At 37.4% G+C, this 18,352-nt stretch overlaps 1 protein-coding gene and 1 long non-coding RNA gene across 2 annotated transcripts in view; both read left to right on the forward strand.

Annotated features, from left to right (window-relative positions):
• Positions 1 to 13,754, forward strand: part of LOC140137484 (E3 ubiquitin-protein ligase UBR4-like) — a 194,859-nt gene extending 181,105 nt beyond the window's left edge. The window contains 6 exon segments of the mRNA XM_072159195.1: positions 2,008 to 2,133; positions 4,925 to 5,119; positions 5,868 to 6,092; positions 8,277 to 8,460; positions 9,133 to 9,199; positions 12,469 to 13,754. Of these exon segments, the coding sequence (XP_072015296.1) occupies positions 2,008 to 2,133; positions 4,925 to 5,119; positions 5,868 to 6,092; positions 8,277 to 8,460; positions 9,133 to 9,199; positions 12,469 to 12,533 (862 nt within the window). The 3' untranslated portion in view covers positions 12,534 to 13,754.
• Positions 13,755 to 15,087: 1,333 nt separating this feature from the next.
• LOC140137485 (uncharacterized) lies at positions 15,088 to 16,507 on the forward strand. The gene is made up of 2 exons (XR_011856849.1): positions 15,088 to 15,207; positions 15,592 to 16,507. It is a non-coding gene; the product is annotated as an uncharacterized lncRNA (long non-coding RNA).
• The last annotated feature ends 1,845 nt before the right edge of the window (positions 16,508 to 18,352 follow it).

The following is an 18,352-nucleotide window of genomic DNA, read 5'->3' on the forward strand; positions in this document are numbered from 1 at the left end:
ATGCAAAGTTTCAGACCTCTCTTTCTTTTTATAAAGAAGGCACAAATGCCCAAAGATGAAATTTATTTAAAGGGCAACTTTTGGGTCCAAATTTAGACCCCCCTACTCCAACTTTAAATGGCTGCCACAGAAAATCCGTAAGAGCTACAGACCTCAAATTTGCAGGTTTTAATATTTTTACAGGTACAACATATGACTAAAATATAAAGCAAATCTGAGGGGGTCAGGTGGGGCGCCTCCTTGATTTGATATGGAGTGACCCTATAGCCGTTCTGCTGGTTGGCACCCGAGGGGTTGGTGGGTCAAATCCCAGGTGGGGAAAACAACTTTTCTCTTCTTCTTCTTTTTCTTTCCTTCCTTCTTTCCGTCCACTTAGGCTTAAACACTAACCCTAAATCCTAATATTTTGGTGTGCCATTAGTTATTGTAAAGTCTTGTCCTCATAGGCAATAAATATTTTATATTTTGTCAAAATTTCAAAATTAAATTTTATTCAGAACTATGTTGCTTGTTAAAATAGGCAGCAAAGTTTAATGAAAGAAAGGACCAGTAATTTTGCCAGCAAAATAATATGTTTCCTGATCTTTTCAAATAGGAGGAAAACATGTTTCCACAAAATGCTACAGTTGGTAGACAGTTGGTTGAATGATATTCTTTGTTATTTGTTTGTGTCAGCCAGCCATATACCAGCTTGGTCATTGGGCTTGAAATTCATACACCCCCATATGAAAGACATGACCTTAATACAGAGGGTGTGAATTTGAAATGGAATCGCCGCACTAGTTATGCAACTGGTTTGTTTATTGTTTCACCTCAGTGGAGAAATAATGAACAAGAAATGGAATCAAAATATTTGTTGCATATTGAACCCAAGTGTATGAACTTGTCAAGTTGATGTGTCAGGGCGGCGGCGGAGACACAGGTGTAATTACATAGAGGATATTGCTGGTTTCATGGCTTTCCTTGTTGGGCAATTAGGTATGTCTGTAGATGTTGTTGAGTGCAGTCAGTCAATAGGTATTACATGGCAAAGTTCTGATAGGTGAACAACCTTAATATGGGGTGTCTTATGATGTCTGATGGGGAGAGGGTAGACAACGTTATCAACTGGATCTTTGTGAAAGTGTGTGGGGGGGTGATTGCGAGGGTGTGTGGATGTGTGATGGGGTGCGCTTGTTTATATGTGGGTGGGGTATATTGGTGTGTGTATGGGGTAAGTAGGTGATTTTCTTTTGATAGATGAACAACCTTACATGTGTATATGATGTCAGATGGGGAGTTTGGGTCTTTTATAAAGTGTGTGCGCAGGGTGAATAGGGGTGTGTGTAGATGTGGGGTGTGTGTGCAAGTGGGGGGGTATTGGTGTGTGTGTATGAGGTATGTGGATGTGTTTGTTTGATAGATGACCAACCTTACAGGTGTCTTATGATGTCTGATGTGGAGAGGGAAGACAAAGTTAGGGTCTTTTAGAAAGTGTGTGTTCAGGATGGATGTGTGGATGGGGGTGTCGTTGTGTACATGTACGTGGGGTTATATTGGAGTGTCTGTGTACATTTATGTTTGGAGGGTGTGTGTGGGAGTGAGTGAGGATATGTATTTCTGTCATAGACTGATGATGAACAACCATACAGAATGTCTTTGATATCTTATTGTCAACAATAGAGATTGACGTTAGATTTCAGGGAAGGGTAATTGTCATATGTGGGATCTTGTTTAAGAGGGGACTCAGGGGAATGAGGTTTGTGTTCGTATGTGGGGTAAGGTGTAATGGGTTGATGTGAATGTGCGCTTGTTTTCTCCTATCCTTATTATCATAAAGGCATGCATACCTCTGGCTCTGAGGAATGGGAAAGTCCTTTAAAGTGTGCTGAGGCTTGTGGATCAACGTCTAGGTGTTGTGCCTGTGCATAGTGCACTATAAATCACTGCATTACTGATTAATAAGCTCAAGTTAACAAATATTAATTCATTCATTTGCATCATTTTCATTTTATCCTTATCATACAGGCACGCTCGTGGCCGTGAGGAGTGGGAGAGTGCGGTTTTACAGAACGCAAACACAAAGTGCAATGGTCTGCTGCCTCTATGGGGACCACAGGTTCCTGAATCGCAGTTTGCTAGTTGCCTAGCTAGGTGAGTACCATGTACAATGGCCTCATCCCAATGGCGTAGTTCAATAACCTCAATTAAACAATAACAGGGCAAAATCTGACCTCAAGTTGCAGAGTATGAGTTTTTGTACCCAAATTTTCAAAGGTCATTCAATGATGTACAAATGTATTGGGGTTAAAGAAATGTGCCACGATAGATGAGCATGTTGTGGATCCTAGACCTAGTGATGGTGTTTCCCCTAAATTAAGAAGGACAATATGTGTGATTTAATTACTTGCCTGTTGCCTCATTGGGGACCACAGGTTCCTGAGTACAGTTTAAGGCTAGGTGATCATCACAGTGTTTCTCCCATATAATTAAAGGGGCATTGAGCATTGTTATTCAAATTTTTACCTGTAACACAACATTTGGAAACATTGTTTTACTGGTAGGCATCATTGTAAGATTTCAAACTTAGATATAAACACATCCAAAAAAGAAAGTCCACGCTTGATAATGTGGTCATAACTCTGAACATATTAAGATTAAACTTAAAGCAATAAAACTGACATGAACATGAGGGAAGAGAATTTTTTTTAGCTGCAGTCTGATAACCAGATTTGTGTAAAAATAAATCAGAATGATTGAAAATAAGAAAATAATGATGAAATGTAAAATCAAACAGATTGTGTGAAATTGCTTAGCCTAGCATATTCCATTCACCTGAAATCAGTGGCTCTCAGTGTGTGCTATCCGATTGTTAGCTGACCGCAGTCTTATAAATCTGGAGAGCATTTGGCATGGTCGATACCCATTTAAACCTATCCTTTTATACAATGTCATTCTCTCAATAATTTCTTGGTCAGTCCAATTTCTTTTTAAACAAGTGCAGTATCATGTTCAAGCCTGTAGCCTGGCGGTGGAAGCGATGTACCCCCATAAATCTGCAAAAGGTCTGCTTTTGCCTGTAAAAAATAGCAACATTGGGCCAAAAATATCAATAAATTTAATAAATATACCCCAAAATCGTCAAATACGATCCAAAAATCAATTGCAGAGGGGAGAATTGTCTACTTTTATCCAGAATGAAGATTTCCCTTGAAAAGGTGTGCATTTGGAAATCTGCACCCCCTAGGAAAAAATTCTGGCTACGGGCCTGATCATGTTGCAGGTAACCAAATTCTCTACATATTCATCTGGATTTTCTTGTTTTAATTAATTATACTCAAAGTTATAACCATGCAATCAAGTAGTGACTTTCTTTTTTGGATGTGTGTATATCAATCTGTGATGACTATAGACCACAAGAGCCTCATCCCAATGGCATAGTCCAATAACCTCAATTACATAATTATAGTGCAAAATTTGACCTCAACTTGCAGAGTATGAGTTTTTGTACCCAAATCTTCAAAGGTCATTCAATTAATGTACAAATGTATTGGGGTTTAAGAACTGTTCCCCTGATAGATGAGCATGTTGTGGATCCTAGTGGATGGTATGTGTTTCACCTACTTAAGTACCAAATATTCCACCTTGCCCTTACCGACTAGAACTCCTTTAACGTGCGGGTTTTGAGGCGAAACATAGGCAGACCTCAAGTTGCACGCAAGGGATTTTCCACATCCTGAACATGACTATGTTATGTATTATATATTGTTGATGTTATGAAAAGTGACATTTATAGCATGCAGGAATAATAACACCGCTAATCATGTTAAATAAAGTGTGTCCTGTTTGTGGTTATTGGTACTGCCTCGCAGAGTTAATACTCTGTGTGCTGCCCATAGGCTTCAACATGAACAGTCTAGGTTTTGAGATATTTCCTCAAATTATCTAGAGCTATCTCAAGAACCACTGAACCATTACTGGGCTTGTTTGTACTCATTTTTATGCATTTTATTACTGATTCCATACTTGGGTATGGAAACGTACAATTGTGATTTTTTTTTTTTGATTTTTTTTTTAAAGAAAAATTAAAAAATTAAAACACATAAAAGATACTGTTTAGTCACATCATTTCATACTATTATGATCCTGCTTTAGCTCAATCAACATTGAGCTTAAAAACAAATCATAGTATATAAGTGTTGCTATTCACAAGGCAAAGTGAAGACAAGTCCCTGTTTATTGAGGGTTATTAGGCAAGAAGCAATTACACATGTGTTATATGCTAAATGTGTGCCAATATTCCTTGCCACCCCCCTTTGGCTTGCCAAAACTTGCTTACCCCTCCCCCTTTTGGCTTGCCAAAACTTGCTTGCCCCTCTCCCTTTTGGCTTGCCAAAACTTGCTTGCCCCTCCCCCTTTTGGCTTACTACAACATGTGTACCCCCACCCCACCCCAAATTTGTCCCTCCACCAGGGCTCATAATTATTGCACAGCCCCTAATAAACTGTGCCTTTACTTAATAACCTGTGGAGTGCCTTAGACTATGGGCTATTCCAATTTAAATCTACATACCCCTGTGGAAGACATAACCCTAATCTCCTACACAGGGAGTGTGAATTTCAAATGAGGTTACCTGAATGGGTGACTCCATTTGAAATCTACACCCATGTGTGCAAGATTAAGATCATATCTTCCGTAAAAAAGCTGATAACAGCACCCTCTTTAGTCAGTTTATTTCTTTCTAGGGTCTGTGATAATACAAAGGGTAACAAGCCACTTGTCTGAAGGGTCATTGGTCCAAAAAAGGTTAAAGTTAGGGTTTAAAGCATTTTATGTTACACATTTTTATTATTATTTCCTCCATATGTTTGCCTTTATTTCAATTTCAAATTTGCAGCCTTAACAACCCTGCCTAATAATTCTATTCTTCATCTTGTTTTGCAGACATAATATTTATCTTCAAGAATGCACTGGTCATCGTGAGCCCAATTATCTGACCACCATCCACGATCTCAAACTTCTATTATCGCGCTTTGCCTTCGAAAAGTCCTTCAGCGATGATAGTGGTGGGGGCGGCCGACAGAGTAACATACATTTGATTCCGTATATGGTACACATAGCCTTGTATGTCGTCAACACGTAAGTACACATCTTTATGGAACTTGACCTATTTCTGAGTCAATGAAACTTTTTCAACAGCTATGAATATAAATTATCATTCTGTCAAAGGTATTCATTTTGCCTAATTACCCGGCTGGCTTGAAAAAATTGTGGAAATGTTTGTTCCCTATTGCATCAAATACGTATAAAATTATTGAAAAATTTCCTATCTTGGGAGTGAAAGTGCACCCACTCTGCCACTTTTCTTAAGGTCAGAAAGTGAGTTGCCAGAAAATGTTTAAATGTCAGGCTTTTCTTCCCAGGAAATAGACATTTTGTTTTCAGCCCTGAGGACTGCCCTCCCTGGAGATTTCCCCATCATCATGAACAATGAAAGCAGAAGATTATGCAATTCATGTTTCTTGGATATTTTGCACAAAATCATTACTGCTCTACGAATTGATCATAAGTAAAATAGTTCCATTTGATATCCATCGGTCTCTCATAGTGTTGTCTGCTAGTGTAGATATTTTGAGCATCATTGGTTTCAATCCAAATTTGACTTCCTTGCTTGTATGGAGTTCCTTGTCCATACCAAGATATGTGTCTCTCTCAACATGAAAATGCATTTTTCGACTTACTCATTTTGGGGGGAAGGGGATTGTTAGTACATTAGTAAGCATAGTAAATGTGCAAAACACTGGCAAGTGAGAGGAAAGTGTAGTTTTGCAGTGACAGGCCTTTGAGTCAGATTACAAATAATTGTAATCTGTTTCTTTTCATACAGGACCCGTTCTGCATCCCGGGAGGAGAAGAACATCCAGACCTTCCTGACTTTACCGACATCTAAATGGCCTGAGAATAGCTATGAAGTAGACGGTGCCTACTACACCACACTCCTACATCTACACATACTACCACCAGATAAATGGAAAGAAAACAAAGTACAGGTGTTGAAACAACTGATAGCTACGGCTCATATCAGGAATGTCAGTCCATCCGGGTGTACTAGGTAGGTATCATACACACACACCCCTACCCCCTACATGTGACACACACACACCCCCACCCCACCCCCCACACACACACATTCTACCACCAGGTAAATGGAAAGAAAACAAACTACAGGTGTTAAACAACTCATGTCGGCCATTGTGGGTGTACCAGGTAGATACAGCAACCAAAGGCACACACCCCACACACACACACCTTTTTCTGATGTTTTAATGTCATTATACCAGTGTCTTCAAATGGTAACAAAACTTTTAAATTGATTGTCAAGCAAACATTATTACCACAAAAATCTGTCCTTATTACAAAAATTGGTTCAGTTAGAATTGAATACAAATCCCTTGCATCCTCCTATGATCAAACCTAGATATCCATTGCACTAGCCATAGCTACATGTCCTCCCTATATTTACTTCATGTTGTGTATTAAGGATAAGGATGTATTTGTAAATAGCTGTTTTTCCACACAGGAAAATAATAAGCTTTATAGGTCAGAGGAGGAAATTAATGCTGAATTGGTCAAGCTGGGAGATTCAGTGCTTGTTGATCGAAAGACAGCATAGGCTAATAGAAATTGGCACTCCATTGGTGGTGGTTGTTGTTGTGGACCAAATAATAATAAAGTATAAAACATTTAAGCCTATGTCCGGCACTTTCATGACTTTACAGGGTGATTCTCTGTTGGATTATTTGATCCTATTTGACTTTGTGACCTCTTCTCATAATTTATTACTTTCTTTGTCTCACAAGTCTGAAACATACATGTAGAGCGCTGTATGTGCTGACAAGTCGTATCGTTAATGCAAACTTGGATGTAAGCTCAAACGCAAATTCAAGAAAGTAGAAAACTTGGAAGTATGACTATATATCTCCTTAAATTGCCTCTGTATTTTGCAAACTAAAACAAGAATTCTTTAATAAATACGAATATGAGAGTAGGCCTATGACTGTGAATAAAAAGTCACACGCGCTTGTAAAAGTTATGAATGAACGCTGTACAATGGTTTATACTCGTCACATGTATATCGCCATGGTTGGGTCACGTATGTAGGCCTATTTGCATGCTTGTCTTGGGCTAAAAATCCTGGGCGTTTGTGGGCCGAATGTGGCAACCCAAAATTTAAGGTCGACCTGGGAAAACCGATTTACGATAACTTAGGTGGTCTATGTGCGATACACTATTTTGGGTAGACCTAGTATTGTTTTCTCCCAGCTTGACCCAAAACGTGAAATTAATATCCTGTTAACCTTAAAAACTAGCCTTGGTCAAGGCTTTGTCCTTACCCTTACTCTAAAGAGGCCTACAAGGTATATTGTGGATGGGGGCACCCTCTAGTCGCCTTAGATACAATCCTGCAGAAATAGTAGGAATGATTATATCGCTAACGCACCCCTCACTTATCATCGACCCCCATGGGCACCATGCCTACCTTTCGCAGTATGGTATAAGGTCCTATTTGGTAAGGGCAAGCTCCTTCCAGTTGCTGGCTAATGCCCATACCATACTAGCAGTGGCAGTGTGCAATATAAAATTTAATTATAGTCAAACACTGGTAGCATTTTCACAATTGCTCCAACATCCAGTCATGGCTAGCAACGTAGCGACTAAGGGGTGGTGCAATAATTATGTGTACCCACGGTCTGGTGAATTATAGGGGGCAAAGATTTTTGGCAGGCCAAAAGGGGGGGCAAGCATTTTGGCAGGTCGAAGGGGGGTTATGCGATTTTGGCAGGTCAAAAGGGGGGCAAGCGATTTTGGCACAGATATTTTGGGCACCATTTCTATATACACCCCAAAAAGGTGTAGGAAAACGTTAGGAACACATTCAAATATGCAAAATTTCCTGCTCGCTGCACTCGCATTATATGATAGAAAAATTTAAGGTTTTGAATTTGGGTTCCCCAAAATTTTGCATGTGTAAGGGAGGGGCAAAGAATTTTGGCACATCAAAGGGGGGGCAAAGGTTTTTGGCACATCAAAGGGGAGGCAAAGCTTTTTTTGGCACAGCCAAGGGGGGGCAAGTGATTTTGGCAGACCATTTTGAAAATTCACCACCCCGGGGTACACATAATTATTGCACAGCCCCTAAGTTGCCTTCAAGTAAACTGCGCTCCTTGCAATTGCCTAGTATGATTTGGCCTTTAGGCATACTGAATAACTAATTTTGTTTGTTGATTTCCTACAGTGTCTCTGACAAAGCTGTAAAGGATTATAGCGTCTATAAGCCTGCTTGTGTATATCTAGCTCTCGTAGACTATCTGTACACAAATATGTTTAAAGGTGTTCCACAAGGATCTGGTAGTTGGCCCTCTGCTGTTGCTTCTTATATCCGAAACAATGATGAAATTCTACTTAAGTCTGGTGACAAGGTGAGTCTTTTGTTCTCTGTTTATTCCATATATTACCATTTTCCATACAACAGAAGACAAGACATGTTGGAGGATCTGGTGTCTTGTTGTAAAAAGTAAAAACTTAGACACACAAATGAGATTATATTCTTACCTGTACAACATGTGTGGTTGTGCCGCAAGCATGCCAATTAACCGCCCCTGTATGTGTGTGTACACTCAGCGTGTTTAACTTTACGTGCACGATTCAATACTGCAGCGAGCAAAATACACACGTTCAGTACTGAACTTGAGGTGAACCAAATTATATCCACCATAAATGGCATATTAAAGAATGTTTTTGAATCAATCTTCTCCCAAAGTAAAACACAGTATCTGTCTGTAATTAACAAGGCAGATACCTTGTTTTTACTTGGGAAGGCAAATTTGACTATTCCAGATGAAATCCATACACCCATATGAAAGACATGGCCTTAATCTCACACACAGGGACTGTGAATTTCAAATGGGGTTACCTGAATGGGTGGCTCCATTTGAAATCTACACCCCCTGTTTGGGAGATTAAGGTCATCCATAGGGGGTATGGATTTCAACTGGTATAGCCCAATACAAGGGTCATCCCAAAAGTTTATCTTCAATGATGCGAGTTGTTACCACATAATGAATGCATTCCTCTTTGTTTTTTTGTACTAGATGCTGTCTGCATATGAAGGAGACTACCTGCCGTGTGAATCCTTTGCCGAGTTCTGTGATATAGCAGGTATGATAATAGAAAAATTATTTTTGGGGGTGTGATTGCGGTGCTTGAGCAAGAAGAGAATTTCAGGGGAATAAAATCTGTATGTTTGTCTAACTTTCCATGATTTTTTGGTTGTTGTTTTTTTTATTAAACAGGGGGAGGGGGCACCAGGGGTGTAGGCAAACATATTTCCATACTTGGGATGAAGGGGAAGGAGAGAAGACAACCAAGTATGATCATGCTATTTGTGACCAAATGTTTTCAAATCACTCACTAAACATAAGTTTCACCCTTTCAACAAAAATACTCAACAGGAACATCTTTTAATCAAAATTTACCATAACAAGTTTTAAGCAATAAATTCACCTGTTTTGGATTGAAATGAATTAATAAATACAATAAATACATTAATTTTGATAAATTACATCATCTAAAAACTACCCCTTTTTTTCTAAAATCCATGTTTTTAAGTTGCATGAAGTACAGTTTCGTACAAGTTTATCAAAAACATGTATTCCTTTTATTAATATCTTTGGCACCATACATCTGTACAGTATATCGCAGCAGGGAGATGACACAGTGTTTCAACCTATACACACAAGGGATTTGAAATGAACATATTTTTATTCATTTTGTACCTTACTCGGTATATTTGACAAAAACAGGAAAGTAAATAATGATTCGGTTGAAGACCTAAAGGAAATACTAATTTGGAAGACTGGTTACAGCCTACATGTAGGATTATTTAAGGAACATTAAATTTCATGCTTTTATATATTTGAAGTATTGAACAATTTTCTAAATTTTTTAGTTTATGCAAAATTGTACACTAAGATCTAGCAGACGAGTTTTTATCAGAAATTATAAGGCTGCTATCAAGCTACATTTGGCGCAGTTAATAGCGTAAACACAAAGTGGGGCTCTGATTGGCATCACATCAGCACCTTGTGCGCCAAACAATCTGTGTAGCATTGTGTGACGCAGGCATGATTTTACGCAATCGATTGGCTAGTGCAATATGTCTTTTCAAAATAGTATAGTGATCGAAATTTTTCAGCCACTGCTATCTAAGAATGGAATAAGTTGCATGAAAATAATATAATCTGAGGCAATTATCATCTTCTGTTTAGTTGGTATATTTCAAAATACAGTCCAACCTCTCTTATCCGGACCTCTTTTATATGGATCTCTCTGTTATCCGGCTGTGAAATTTTCAGAGGAAAACATGTTTTTGATGATTTAGCACCTTAATTCCATGCTCTGAATGCTTAGAATGACATCTATATTGCACAAATCACTCTAAAGCCATCTTTCAGTGCTATTATCCCATATTAGCACAATCTTTTGTTGTCACAATTTCAGTCCTTGGAACTTTCAATACAGAATTACATGTAATTCACTTATCCGGATTTTTCACTTATCCGGACAATGCTTGGTCCCATCATGGCCGGATAAAAGAGGTTGGACTGTACAATCACGATTTAGTTATTCCCATGTTACTCTAAAATAAGTTGTTATTTTGCTTCATTTGTAATTACGTCTACTTCAGTTGTGCTCTCAGTTTTTCTTGTAAGCACTACTGTGAATGAATATACCGTTGTGTATGTATTGAAACCTCGGCACAACTTTTGGCAAAAATTAAATTTTGGTACCAAATTTTTTCAGAAAGAAATGTGATGCAATTAAGCAAAACACCCCCTGTGGAAGATTTGTCTGCCATCTCAATTCTGGGTGCACTTGTGAGCTAGAAATATTTGCCAATTCCAGTTGTAAATAGTTAAAAATTATCAATCCATTTGAATTTTGCACCTAGAATTTGGCCTAGAATTAAACAATTTTGTTAACTATAGATGAAAGGGAATAATTTTAACTGTTGAATTTGGTTGGAATTCACAAAATCTTCCACAACGGGGTGATATTCATATGAAATGGGCCATTAGAGAGCTTATAGTCAATTATGCTCCAACTCATTTTGCTTTCACATTTTTACTTTTGACATTCATTAGGCGGAGGCACCAAATTTAACATTAGCTTTGGCCATTTAATTATTTTGTTTGGTTTTTTTTCACCCAGGTAAGTCGGGTGAAAAATAAACAAAATAATTAAATATTCAAAGCTAACGCTAAATACTGCGCCTCCACCTAATGTTATTATTGCAAATTCAAATAGTAATACAACATTGAAATTGATTGTCAAGCAAACATTATTACCACAAAAATTTGTCCTTATTACCAATATTTAGTTCACTTAGAGTTGAATACAAATCCCTTGCATCCTCCTATGATCAAACATATGTATCTATGATACTAGCCATAGCTACATTTCCTCCATTTACTTCATGTTGTGTATTAAGAATAAGGATGTATTTGTAAATAGCTGTTTTTTCCATGCAGGAAAATAATAAGTTTTATTGCATCCTTGCATCCTCCTATAATCAAACATATGTATCTATGATACTAGCCATAGGTGTATTTCCTCCCTATATTTACTTCATGTTGTGTATTAAGGATAAGGATGTATTTGTAAATAGCTGTTTTTCCATACAGGAAAATAATAAGCTTTATTTGTCTGAGAAGGTGATTTTTTCTTTTTTTGAGCAGGTGATTAATATCCTGTTTACCTTGAAAACTAGCCTTGGTCAAGGCTTTGTCTCTGGTCAAGGCTTCGTCCTTGCCCCTACTCCCAAGAGGCCTACAAGCTGTATTATGGATGGGGGACTCAGCCTCCTAATTGATAAAATCCTGCACAAATATTGGAAATGATTATATCAACACTCATGAACAATTTTGGGGTCAAGTTCAACAATTTGTATTTTTAGGATCAAGTTCAACAATTTGTAATTTTGGGGTCAAGATCAACAATTTGTAATTTGTCAAGTTCAACAATTTGTAATTTTTGGGTCAAGTTCAATAATTTGTAATATTGGGGTCAAGTTCAACAATTTGTCATCTTGGGGTCAAGTTCAACAATTTTGGAGTCAAGTTCAAGTTCAACAATTTGTACGGTTGTGGATATAACCAAACTATATGCTGCCAAAACCATGGATGCGCTTCTTCGCTTTCGTCTGTTTTCAAAATTAACCAAATTTTGTTACCAGATTGAAGGACTAATATTGCTATGTAGCCAAAATGTTGAAATGTGCGTTTGTAAAAATTGAAAAAATGGTATTATGTCCCCCCTACTCAAATTTGGCTGGCAGTGCCTCTGGGGTTTAAAGACCTTACAGTGAAATTTTATTTCAGAATCATTAGATTTATTGATCAAACATTTTGTATTTGTTTCTTCCACAGGGCTACTTGGCGATATCACCAATCCAGACCAGTTCTTAGCAGATATAATCAAGTCGTTACCTTGACGATGCGTCAACTGATAATAGACGTAACAAAACTGTAATGAAAATGTAATCAAATGTGCAACTATTCACATAGTCGTAATATGGTGAATATAAATTGTAGTGTATTTCTCGTAGTATTTTAAACTTCTATTAACAGTCTCATACACAGGGCATCAGTGGTACACTGAAAAGGGTAAAGTTGCCTCATGGTTTTAGGCTAATCCATTTAAAGTACACACTCCCCTATGGAAGATTTTAGAAGTATCATCCACATGGGAGGATGACTTGTAAAATGGAAATAGCACATTGACCAACTTTGTTTAGAACTCACCCTCCCTCTGTGGAAAGGTGTATGAAATTCAAATGGAGCTGCCTAATGTGCATCCTTTCCCCGTTGAAGATATTTCTAACATCTTCCATAGGGTATTGTTGATTTTAAAGCAATAATGTGCAATTTCCATAAAGAAAAGTTTCTTATTTATTTTCCACAAAATGGTTTTCACTAATCACATGATGTCCCCTTTAACTTTCGAGCCAATTAAATGAAGTAAAATAAAGTGAATTGCTATTTTATTCCAGCGCCTATAATTATCGTCAGTATTAGCTCACTGATCATTATTGAGTGGAGCTTCACGCAGCTGGGATGTATAAAGATGTAAAACTAAAGACCAATAGCGATATACTAGTACACACAGTTTATACATCAATGATTCAATGATCCACATGCACGAGACGTGACATACATCGCTCGATCGGTGAATACAGTGAATAAAACCAGGGATCCCCAGGTTTATTATAAAAACTTTAATTCTACTGTAATTAAAGCACTTCAGGCTTATTCTTTCACATGGTAGTTTAGTACAATCATGCTAAAAATAGAAATTCAAGAAAAATAGGGCGTCACTGTGGAGCAAATCACACATTATGGCTTTAAAAAGCCCATCGCTTTAAGAAAAATATTTGAGCCACTGTTGGCCACTGTGTATGTTACTGTCCTATATTTAACTATTGTAGTTCACACAAACATAATTATATTAATAATATAAAGTAAATCACAACATGTTTACAGGAACAGCAACTACTTTGTGAAAGTGGTAATTTTTTGTGCTTCATTTATTTTCTCGCTTACGTTCCTAGCAGTTACTGTGAAAATAACAAATATATTTGGTGTACAGTTCAATGTATTTGAAGCTTAAAATTGCGAATTTAAAAACAAGTGAAACAGTTAAAAATTGGCAAAATGTGAAAAATTGATTGCATTAAATTTCCACTTATACAGTATTTTGTGATATCAAGTATCAGAGAAGATACCGTTACACTTCCCACAATGCATTTCTTCAATTTCAATTATTTTCTGTACTGATTTGTTATCTATAGTTTGATCAGCTCGTAAGCAGCAAATTTTTAATAAGCTTTTACCACTACGCCGAAAAGTAGACCCATGTTAAGAGTGATACAGTTGACCTGTCTGGTCTGCATTGAAGAAGGAAAGTAGATAAACTATAGGACTTGAATTTAATAATTTGTGATGCTTTTGGCAAGATGTCACAAGACATTTCTCAAAATAAAATATATTGATATTAATCCGCGATGTTATAAGGCCCACCGATTACGAGCTGATCAAACTGCAGTGCAACATGGGTCAATAGTAACAAAAAGTATGTCAATGAACAAAGCACATCCAGAACTTCCAACATATGTTTATTTCTTGACTATCGACTCATGTGTAGCCAATCTATTCTCAACATGAAAACGAAGGGAACCTGTACAGAGTAATAGGTGTGTAATTTGATGTAATGAGGTGATGTGTCATGCTGCAAAGGATTCTAGGAAGGGTAAGATATCTTCTCTAAGCATAGTTGCCTAAAACCTTAAGCAAAATCCCGCCATTTGATGCGAACCTCTGATGTAGATAGTGGATGGTCTTGACTTTTCTCAATTGGTTCGAGTTTCCATAAGCTGCAGCCATTTTCACAGATTGCATGTTAAAAGGTCTATTCCAGTAGATATGCATACACCCCGTATGGAAGACATGAACTTACTATTCCACACAGGGGGGTGCAGATTTTAAATGGAGTCACCAATTCAGGTAACAGCATTTAAAATTCACAATCCCTGTGTGTAAGATTAAGGTTGTGTCTTCCATAGGGGGTATGGATTTCAACTGGAATAGCCCAATAGGTCATCTCAACTTTGAACTGTTCATTAACAAAGTGGTTCACATAAATAGAAGAACTGTTTTATAGGGCTAAACTTTCATTTCCAAGATCCAAATGGCATTGAAATCAATCTTGTTATACAAAGCTTATGATGGCTTAGTTGGATTGGGGGAGGAGTACTGGTACTGGTTTGAGTACTGGTACTGAATTTACCAATGGAGAGAATTTTAATGAAAATGTCAACAAAAGGTAATGTTTATTAGCCTGAAACAATTGAATTTTAAATATAAGATGTTTACTTTGTTGATTCCTCTATATCTGGGAACAGGATGAAGTTCATTAGTGGCGTAGCCATTGGGGGTGGGGAAATGTCAGTGCATCATAAGTTGTTGTTATACAACGGTCCCTGGTCAAGAATTCACAATTTCAGTCGGCAAAATTTCTGTTTGTACATTCAAAAGTTGGTGCCCCTCCCCCCCCCCCCCCCATTTAAAATATCTGGCTATGTCACTGAAGTCCATGTTGTACCATGGCAGGCAGAGGATGATTTAAGGCAGCCCCATCATGCACTGTAAAAGTGTTATCACTAGAATTTCAACTGCAACTTTACTTTTCAAATCCCATTGAACTCTGTGCAAAAGATGTTGTTTTAGAATTGCCCGTGTGTCATTATTAGTTGGTCGATTTCAGATCTAAAGTGATGTATGCATGAAGGATAATTCACACCTTCTGTAGATAACATAAAATGTGAAATCGACCGACCTCTTGGAGGTGTTTTTATTGTAAATATATCTGTCAAAATTCAAATTTCACCATGCACGTGTGTATGCAGTGGGCGGGCAGTGGTGTCATGTTCACTCACACAGCTGTGCTAACCCAAGACTTGCTGGGAAGTGCTTAAATCATCCTCTGCATGGCAGGTGCAGAGTATTAGATATGGAATCAAATGTACCTGCTGACTTTAGGAGAATGCTGCCCTCCATGGCACCAAAAGCTATTAATTTCAGTAGGAACCAGATTCAATTATTGTAGTGATATGCTGTTTAAATAACACAATCATTCTATTGAGGATTTTCCATCAAATTGAAATTGTAAATGCAAAATGGGTCAGTCAACATGTTTATGTGAGTACCTCATTAGTAAACATCAACACTATTATATCATAAGTTTAACAGACAGCCGAATCTGGATTTGAATTAGCGAACAAGGGAGAGCAGCGCTTTTGCTTTGGCTCCAGAGGGCAGTATATCAATTGTTTAATGGTGCAGGCGGTGCTGGAAGTGACACCATTTTTGACGTCACCATTGGATTAACACATAATCATGAAATCTTCACAAACAATTCTAAATTTTTTATGTGGTGTCAAAGCAAAATTATCTTACTCTAAAACCATCAGGGTACGACAAAGTACCCCACTGCAAGTATGTTAATTTTCCATTTGTAATTGCTAACCGTGTATTTGGAATGGGGCTGTCAGCCCTGTATCTTCGCCAGCCTCGTACGTCACATGTTGCGTGTCCTATGCCGCCTGAATGGTGATTAGCTGACCCTGCATCCTGCCCTATTCCACTTGCTAATCACGCTGATTACCTTTAAAAAATTGATATACTGCCCTCTGGAGCTAGAGCGCTGATCCCTTGTTCACTAATTCAAAAATAATTCATGCGTAACATGCATTTAACAAAAGATGAATAACGATGATACAAAGAACTGAAAGCATTTTATTATTATTGATCAGAAGGTGTTTGTTGGTATTGAAATTATCTAACCGTGCATGGTATGACTATTATATTCATTATTATATCTTAATGAAGTCAACCTTGGTGATTATATATCTTTGCGTAAATCTTTGCAATATTTGTAATGCATTGTCAATACTACTCATAACAACACATAAGCTTACCTGTTACTGTTGTCAACAAAATTTGGTTTCATAGCTTTTTGTAGTGGCTAAAATAAAGCTCTGTATTAATAATTGCAGGTATAAGGCAAAAACAAGTTTGTGTCCTGTAGGGCATTTGCATTACACAGTTGTCCCCTGAGCTATGTTACTGTCTACAATAACTTGCATATGTGACACGATCTGGTCCATGGGGGCCAAAGGCATCAAATTTGAAACTGAAATAAAGGTAAAAATATGGAGTTAAAACAATAAAATACATAAGAAAATACACATTACAAAACCTCATAACTTAAGAACCAAGTATGCTAGACCTCCTTTGGCCCCATGGAAGCTCATGGAGCAGATCGTGTCACATATAAGGTTAATGGCTAATGCCTCCATCAAGTACATGTCAAAGCTGTAATATACAATTTTGGTCAAGTTTTAATTTGGTTATTCTTTGCCAAATATTATAAAATATAAATTAGTAAAAACTGTCAGGAAAGTTATCTGGTCATTTGAAGCCTAATTAATGAGGTAAAATGAAAGAAAACTCACTTGTTATCTTAGCTGCTTAACTGTGGTGTTCTTTGGGGAATTTAAAGCCATAATGTTATGACTTTTATTCAAACTAATTGCTTTGTTATAAATTTTTGCTGAATCCAATTTGGTGTGAGTTGGGACATGTGTAAACATTACAAATAAAAAAAAAAGCTGGTTTGAAAATTGTCATTTTAAAAGATCATACATTATGGCTTTAAACCACCTCAGTACCATCAATTCACATCAATTAAAATGCATCAGTGAAGGCTCAGTATGATCATATGTGATGCCATCAAGCCAAATCAGTCGGAACTCAGAAATATTGATGTTGAGATATAGCCAAACAAAGGAAATATTTCCTTTTGTTTCCTCTTATTTTGGAAACTCTTTAATTGCTCATATCTTTGGAACTGATTGTTCAATTTCAATATGGTTTTCTGCAAAATGCAGCTTTGTTAATGCTTTTTACTATCCTATAAAAAAACCCTGACAATTTAATATTTCTGAGTTCTGACTGATTCTGCTTGATCGCATCACATATGAACAGGTAACAAACCTGTTTCTTAAATGTGCACTGTCATAAGGGGTGCTTGTTAAATGGTACATCAACTATAAAATGCTATTATCTCAGAAATAAAGGTGAACACAGTAACCGATCCGTGTATATTGATATTTGATATGATTAGATAGGGCAAACTGGTGACATAATGGAATGTATGCCAACTCAGGGTTGATATATTTGAAGGTAATGACAGTTGCTGGAACAGGCCGAGATAATTTTATATAGTTTGATGGATGATGCGTTGATCATCACAACTTTTTGGTGTCATCTGACCCCAGACATACTGATAGGAGGAGACATGTTTATGTTGATTAATCACGACACACCTGTTAAGGTGATGCAAAGGTACATGGGTAAATTATGTGTAGACTCACACATTTGAAATATATGAGAGTGATATATGCCCAGGTGTGAGGGGAGTGGCTGCTTGGGAACTTTGAGCTATTCCAGTAGAAGACATGATCTTAATCTCTCACAAATTGCCCATTCAGGTAGTCCCATTTGAGATTCATGCTCACTTTGTAGGAGGTCTAGGTCATGTCTCCATACGGGGTGGGGTATATGGGTTTTACTGGAATATGCCAATTTCATATAGACATGACAGAGACTTCAAATGTGAAACCAATGAAGTGAATAAATAGCGACCCCATTGTAAGACCAAAAGGTATCAAAATCACTGTATTTTCTTACCCTT

The sequence above is a fragment of the Amphiura filiformis genome, chromosome 17, assembly GCF_039555335.1.
Source record: "Amphiura filiformis chromosome 17, Afil_fr2py, whole genome shotgun sequence".
Classification (NCBI taxonomy): Eukaryota; Metazoa; Echinodermata; class Ophiuroidea; order Amphilepidida; family Amphiuridae; genus Amphiura; species Amphiura filiformis.